Consider the following 8,371-nt stretch of genomic DNA (forward strand, 5'->3'; position numbering starts at 1 on the left):
ACGGATACTATTCATTTAAAAAAATCAAAACTTACTTTCCTCTTTTTAGGAAATTTTTTACCTTGACTTTTAAGATTATAACATTTGCCCTATTGATTTGATTATGACTAATTCAATATTTAAGAATTTAATAATTAAAAATTTTAACTTTGTATTTCAGTGTATGAGTTCTTTTTCAAATGAGCTTTACCACTCAGAATAGACACCAGAGCAACAGTACTAAGAAATGAAATGGACGGACAGCTGAAGACAGGTATTCCCTCTGCCTGACAATAAGGACACTCTGAATAACTTCATTTCTCTGAAGCTCCTTAAACTCAGAATGTTTCCATTTAACAAGTTCATATATTATTCTTAGAAATCAAAGTTTGGTCACTACAAAAAGACTGGACAAAAGGTATTCCTTCTTCAACACCAAACAACAACTAAAACAGCTCCAATCATTCCCTCCTCTCCCCACAGAAACAGGGAAGTGGCAGGGGCTGAAGCCTTTAATCTGAAAACTCAGCTCCTAAAACATTGCTGCTATTTTTGTTCCAAGTTGCAGGTTTGTGTATTCTTTCTCCAACACTACCCCCATTTATAAGTGTATTTCCACACGCGCGCACACACACATACACACACGCACACACTCATTCACTCTCAAGTAAGACACTTTTTTGTGTTTGTTGATAAATTATGAGGAATATGAACTAGGTGTATACAGGGTTTCATAGGTGCTTTGTAAACATCAGAGTCACTTGAGTCCTTTTCTCCAAAAGCCTGAAATCAAATTACACAACCAGGGATCATTACTTTCCCAGACGCTGTTCACAGGCTGCATACTGACGAAGGGCAGAGAAAAAGTCCTCATAGCTGATGTTTAGGTGGGAAGGCAAAGAGCTGGAAAGAAAGCACAGGGGAAAGGTAATTAGATGATACACTGTAATTTGGGAACTGTGGGCGGGGGGAAGGAGGTGGGGGACCTGAGAATGATGATCAAAAGTGGTTACAAATCTTAAGCAGAATATGCCAAAACAATTCTACTAAAAGACTGTCAAACACTGTGAAACAGTTCAAATAAAAATGAATCTTCCTTTCTTTCCATAAGAGAAAAGCATCTGTAGTGAGTTGAGTCATTATCTATCAAAGCAAAAGCCTGAATTAATAAAAACTAGAGATCTATGAAAGATCTCACACAAACCCACGTTAGGAACTTCATGGTCACTAGTGACTCACAACTGTAATACTACTCAGGAGACTAAGATCCGAAAGACCAAGGTTCAAAACCAGCTGGAGCAGAAAAGTTCATCAAAGTCCACTCCTAATTCACCAGAAAAAAAGCCAGACTGGAGCCATAGTTCCAATGGTAAAGCCCCATGTGAGCAAAAGCAAGCCAAGCCAGTTTGAAGGCTGGAGTTCAAACCTCAGTTCTGGCAGAAAACAACAACAAAATATTGTGGTCAGAGTATCTTAACAATTTATTAAGGCCAACTTGAACACAGGGCAAAGCTAGCTGTACAGCATCCCCACAAACTGAAGCTATATGGTAGGCAACCAACAATGAAATTCAACCCCACCATTTCCAACTGCTCACACAACCAAAGGCTCCTGGACTCCCCCCAATGTTGTCAATAATTGCCATGAAAAAAATCTTTAATTCAGCTTAATTGTGAGGCTTGGAAATTCCAGTTAGTGACAAAGGTATACACGGGATCAGATTAGAAGAGTGGTATTCAGCATTCCAGTCAAGTGTAGAGATTGCTGTCTGCAACTACACAGGTCTTAAGTAGCATATAGTCCAAGGCTAGTGTGAGCAAAAGTGTGAAACCCTATCTGAGAAATAACCTACAGCAAAAGGTAGTAAGTACCCAACTAGAAAGCACAAGCCTTGAACCTAAGCAAAAAACAAAGAAGACTAAACCTGCCAACCTACCATGAAACAACTCCTACTATAACTTCTAGTTAGTTATGCCTTTCACTATCCTTCCTCTGACCGCTAGAAACTTAGAATCAAGCCACCTACTTCCTAATTCCTATTCATCTCGTAATAACATCAAATAACATGTCTTATCTCTGCTATCGCTCATCTCTTGGGGTGGGAAGGCAGTTCACCAGAATAAACTCAGGGTCTCCTTTCTTGCTAGGCAGCTGCTCTAATACTTGAGCTTAAGCCTCCAGGTCTGTTCAGAATATTTTTGAAACAGGGTCTTACATTTTTCCCAGGCTGGTCTGGATCACAATCTTCCTGATCTCATCCTCCCACAGGGAGATGAGAGATACCCAACACTGAGCCCCCAGTCTTTTATTGGTTGAGATAGGATCTTGCATACTTTTTGCTCAGGCTGGCCTTGAACCATAAACTCCTGGTTTCCAAAGTAGTTAGGATTATAGGCATATGCCAATTCACACAGCTATTGTTTTAGAACAGGGGGAGGGGTGTCTCAAAAATATTTTGCATACAATGGCCTTTAACCACAAGCCTCCTAATCTCTTCCTTCTAAGTAGTAGGACTGATTATATGCTAATCCTTTTGTTTTATTCACTCCACTCAAATACTATCCTCAATGAGGCATATAATAACATTGTTATTGCTAAGCTTCCTTCAAATGTCCTCCTAAAAGCCTCATCTCTCATCATTCTTCCAGAAGCACTGAGTGACATTACACACCCCACCCCTTCCCGCCTCTGACATCTTGCTATTACAGTCTGTTGATCAAAGCCCTACCCTCTATTTCTCCATCAATGACTGGGGCACCATGGTGCTCTATCTGGTAGAGTATAGACAAACACCAAGCAGACCTCAATGTAACATGGCAGACAGATGAACATGGGTCCGTGGGAAAGCTAGTTCTCCCAATGCTAGTTCTGTCACTTGTTTTTTGGTTTTGTTTGGGAGGGGGGGTCCGCTCCTGGGGCCTGAACTCTGGGCCTGGGTGCTGTCCCTCAGCTCTTCAGCTCAAGGCTAGCGCTCTACCACTTGAACCACAGTGCCACTTCTGGCTTTTTTTCTTTTTGCTTATGTGGTGCTGAGGAATCAAACCCAGGGCCTCATGCATGCAAGGCAAGCACTCTACCACTGAGCCACCTTCCCAGCCCTTCTCTGTTACTTCTTTAAATCCTCAATGCCACAATAAAATGTCCATTTTATAAATACAGATTTTAAAATCTTATCTGTTCTAAAACACATTCTTCTCTCCCCACTTTGAGTGAACTTCCCTCAAGTTCACAGGCTGACAGATGATGCCATTCTTGGAGCCCACCTGGAGGCACCTGAAATGACCAGTGAATCCTTAACAAAGGTAAGAGACACACACCTCCTCTAAGGACCCCCAGAGTTTAGAGACTATCATTCCACTTTATTTCAAGCTTCAACAAGGTCTTGTCCCATTTCTTCCCCTGTACAATGATTTACAGCTCTTCCTTTTTCTAACGTATTACATCTCTTCTGCCTCTTTATATAGGTTTTCCCTTCTTTCAGTTTCTACATTTCTTGAAGGACCCCTCTGTATACTTTAATGATCTCAAATAAATATGTTCATCTCTCCTGTTACAGACAATGGCTCAAAATCACTCATATCCCCCCTTCAAACATCAATCTCCCTCCACTTCATTTCCTTTCAATAACAATATTCTTCACCCCATAACTTAGGCTTTAAAAAAGTCATTTATTCTCTAGCTTTTTCTACAATTAGTAAAGTATAGGCATGCAATCATAATAAATACTCTTCTAACAGACAAGCCTAAGGGGACTTTCAGAGAAAGGCTGCACTAGAGGCATGGTTCAAGTGGTAAGGTAAGCAGTCCAAAGGCTTATGCTCGAATCCCAGTACCAGAAGAAAACAGTTTGGCAAATGTGGTTTTAATAAACAATTTCATTCCTTTCACTATATTTTTTCTTAACTTACAATGATGATCTCTTCATTTGTCTTTTTATTTCATCCTTTCTCCAATTCATTTCCAAACACATCTTCCCAAATATCATTATTATATTACTCACAGGCTAAACTCTTTCCCACACCCCGTCTACTATGAAACGCAGTCTTTATGTTAATATTTAAAACCTTCCAAATTTTGACTATTTCATTTCCTTTCACACTACTGTCTAACATTCTGCTCTAGTGGGGCCAATTCCCTGTCTCTTTACTACATATTCCAGTTTCCTTTTGTTTCTCTTCCCATCCCTGTGCTTCCCACTGGTATTCTAAATACAAAAAAACTAGGAGTATTATATATTCTTTGGGAGTTCCCTTCAGATTTAGAACAGCAGTGGGCTCCACAATCACTTGCCAAATCAACATCAAGAGTACTTACACAATTTCAGTCAATCTGATTTGCCAGGGAAGAAAACCTAATGTGCTGTCCACAGGACCAAACTTCAATACTAAATCAGGATCAGGGAAACCATTTGAACCTTGGAAATAAAGATACACACATGAAGTTAATATATACTGCTTGCTGTTAAAAAAAAAGCTGGGGGAAAAAAGCTGAAAGGAAAAATTTGTTAAGTTGGCCTGTTTTACAGATCTATTCTCTTCAAAATACTTCTGTCTTTCCCATCCCATTCCTTCCGTATACTTTAATATCTATGTTTAGTGCAAATGTGGAAATCTTCTCCTAACTCCATTTAATTGAACTAATTATTTGAGAAAGAAGAAAGTCCAATTCCTCCCCTAAACCCAGTAAATACTCCCTGGTAAGTACCCCCAATGTAAGTGCTAAGTTGGCTCCTGGGAAAGGCACTGTTCTTGAGGTATAACTGCTGATTTTAGCCATAGAATCAAATTATTTCAGAGAAGAAAACAACCTATAAAACTACTTATTCTCGGGACTGGGAAGGTGGCTCAGTGGTAGTGCTTGCCTTTGCATGCATGAGGCCCTGAGTTCATTTCCTCAGAACCACATAAGCAGAAAAAAAACAAAAGTGGCCCTATAGCTCAGGTGGTAGAGCGCTAGCCTTGAGCTGAAGAGCTGAGGGATAGTGCCAAGGCTCAGAGTTCAGGTCCCAGTTAAAAAAAAAAAAAAACTACTCTCAGAAAAAAAATGTATGTAAACTTAATAAAGGGCTATACAAAACAAAACTATAGGCAACATCATATTATTTTCCCTAAAATTGGTAATAAGGTGTCCATTCTCCCATTCTTTTTTTTTTTAATTGTGAAAAAACCATACAGAGGAGTTACAATTACACGGGCAAGATAATGAGTACATTTCTTATCAAGCATTGTTGCCTCCTCCTTTGTTTCCCCTTCCCATCCCTTCCCATCTCCCCACCCCCCCAACACCATACCCACCCCCATTCTCCCATTCTTTTTTTTTTTTTCATTCTCCCATTCTTATGCAACATAATGCTAGAATTCCCAGCCAGAGCAGTAAGGCATGAGAAAGAAACAAAAGGAGTTCAAATAAGGAAAGACATAAAATTATCATGATTTTGACTCCTATCTCTCACTTTACAACTTCAAATTAGACATGAAATCTAAGTCTAATATTTGAAAACATGGAGGAAACTCTGTAAACTAGAGACAAACGTAATAATTTTCTCAACAGAACTACAGTGGGGCACCCATGGCTCAGCTGAGCACCAAATGCTTACACCTACAAACCTATGTACTCAGGAGGCTAAAATCTGAGGATCATGGTTGAAAGCCAGGAAAGTCTAGAAGATTTCTAGCTCCTCAGTAAGCTACAAAAGAGATGCCAGAAGTAAAGCTGTGTCTCAAGTGATAGCCTTGAGCAAAAGAAGCTCAAGGATAACACCTAGGCCCTGAGTTCAAGTCCTAGGACCAGCACTAAATAAATAACAAGAATTGACAAATAAGGCAGTGTCTACATAGTACAAGAAATATCTACCAAAACCAACCCACAGAATGAGAGAAAACCTTCACCACCTATTCAACAGATAAAAGGATTAATATACAGATATATAAAGAGCAAAAAAACAAAACAAAAACTCTAGGGTGTGGGCACAGTGAGAACAGTGAGGGTTAACTGAGGATGAGTGAGGATGAATGTATGAAAACACAACAATGAAACTTGCTGAAATTATCCTAAGAAGGGGAGCAGAATGAAAAAAGAAGTGACAGAAGAGGTGAGGTTGATCAGTGTACGTTGTTATGAATGGAGATGTCACAATGAAACCCTATCCTTGCCTCATATTTTCCAGCTAAATATCCAGAAAAACCAACCCCTAGATAAGTGGTACAAATATTTTCAGTGTTCCCTAAAGAAAGACCAAGTAATTTGAAGGGAGAATAAGGACTATTCCCAATCTGACAAGCACGTGGCTATTTTATCTATGTTATGAACTGAGTTCCCCATGAGAAATGGACATGGGTGTTTCAACTATTTAAAAACAAAGTTAAAGGGTCACTATTATAACAGATGTGGTGTGATAATCAAAGGCTTCTCACATCTTCAGCCTACCAACAAATTGTTTTCCACACCATCTCAACAGAACCCAGATTTTTTTCACCATGAAGTAAGCAGACTGAGCTTGGAGGATGTGATATGGCTCAGTGGTAGTAGATGTTTGTCTAAAATGTACAAGGTCTTGGGTTCAATGTTCAGTACAAGAAAGAAAACAAGAAAGAAAAAAAATTTTAAAGCAGCAGCACATAGCCAAGTTATGGAAACAGCCCAAATACACTATAATACAAGGATGGATCAAAAAAATGTAGTACTTATACAAATTCCAAGAAATGGATACAATTTTTATTGGTGGTGGTGAAGGTGTTATGTTGTTTTTTGCTTTTATTGTTTCTGGGACAGCAAAGGTGTGGTGCAGAAAAGGAGAGAAAGAGGGTAAGAGGAAAGGAGAGGGATGGAGGGAGGGAGGGATGAGGACAGGAAAGGAAGAACAAATGCAATCATACAATTCAGTATACACTATGTAGAAAATTATCTATGTAACTTGTGGGCAAGGATGGAAGGAAGAAACTGGGGGAAAGTAAAGGAAGGGGTGACACTGTCCAAAAATGAGAAAAGTACTTATTACTTGACTTATGAAATAGTAGCCCCTCTGTATAATACACAATGTTATTATAATATATATGTTATTATAATAACATTCCTATTTCCAAGAATACTCATCACTACAAATGTTCAAGAATTCTTTGCTTAACCATTATGTCCTCATATAAGTAAACAAACTACAACATCATTATCTGAAAAGCATTTTCACATTTTTATAGCATTTTCTTTAAATATCAGAACTATAAGGGAATGACAATAAAAATCAGGCTTTATAGGATCAAAAGAACCTACTAAATATTTTTCTTTCATACTACTATACTCAAGACAAAACTGAAAACACAGTATGACTTACTAAGTAAACTGTCTAACATATCTACATCCAAATCTGTGGCTCTCTTTTGCTGCTTGGCTACAAACTGGCAGAAGTCTTGAGCAGCTCTCACAATATCTGCTTTTCCATCTTCTGGGGACAGCACCTTCACTACCAAATGGCAATTTAAAACTGCAGGGAAACACAAATAAAGTACTTTAAAAAATATATTCTTCCAAGTTTGTTTCACAATCAGTTTTACAAAATAGTTAAGATCAAACCAAAACAAAAAATACAGTTCTTATAGAAGCAAGAACCACTTCAGTTCTTCAATTTCAGTATCAAAGCATACTTAGCTACTTTCCTCTGACAGGACCCATGTATCCCAAATCACATTACCATATGTATTTTTAGACTGCCTTCTTCTCCAGGTCCTCAAAATGACCTTTTATTGTGAATATATTCTTTGCATTATAAGAATTTTAATTATAGGCTAGCTAACAATTTTCATTCATCTAAAATTCCATCTACAATAATAGTAGTAGAAACATGGAATAAAAGGAATGCATAAGAATGCACGGTCAGTGGAGCTAGGATTCTGATAACAGGTCACTGTCAGAAGTCCAAAATTTTAAGATAGGGCATGTAGCTCACTCCTACCATCCTAGCTACTTGGGAGGTAGAGAGGAGCATAGAAGGTTTGAGGGGTTATGTGGAGTAGCGAGACTATATGATGAATGCCTGTAATCACAGCTTGATCTCCTTGGTTAGGAAGATCAAGGACCAATGACAGCCAAGACAGAAAAGCAGAAAACTTCACCTGAAAAAATTAAGAGGTGAGGACACATCTGAAGTGGCAGACAACATGAAGTCCTAAGATCAAACTCCAGTACCACCACCACCAAAATAAGTAAATGAAATCTAGCTACTCAGGAGGCTGAGATCTGAGGATCACGATTCAAAGCCAGCCTGGGCAGAAAAGTGCGTGAGACTCTGATCTCCAATAAACCACTAGAAAACCAGAAGTGGCGCTGTGGCTCAAGAGGTAAAGCGCTCACCTCTAGCTGAAGAGCACAGAGCCAGCGTCCAGGCCCAGAGTGTACACAC

General features: G+C 38.9%; 1 protein-coding gene across 1 annotated transcript in view; it reads right to left on the reverse strand.

Moving 5' to 3' along the window:
- Nucleotides 1-332: 332 nt before the first annotated feature.
- Nucleotides 333-8,371, reverse strand: part of Nus1 (nuclear undecaprenyl pyrophosphate synthase 1 homolog (S. cerevisiae)) — a 24,715-nt gene continuing 16,676 nt past the window's right edge. The window contains exons 6-8 of the mRNA XM_013032779.1: nt 7,307-7,456; nt 4,294-4,393; nt 333-882 (exon numbers count right to left, since the gene is read on the reverse strand). Coding sequence (XP_012888233.1) covers nt 792-882; nt 4,294-4,393; nt 7,307-7,456 — 341 coding nt within the window. The 3' untranslated portion in view covers nt 333-791. The remainder of the gene's footprint in view (nt 883-4,293; nt 4,394-7,306; nt 7,457-8,371) is intronic.

This window comes from Dipodomys ordii, unplaced genomic scaffold (genome assembly GCF_000151885.1).
Source record: "Dipodomys ordii isolate 6190 unplaced genomic scaffold, Dord_2.0 Scaffold157, whole genome shotgun sequence".
Taxonomy (NCBI): domain Eukaryota; kingdom Metazoa; phylum Chordata; class Mammalia; order Rodentia; family Heteromyidae; genus Dipodomys; species Dipodomys ordii.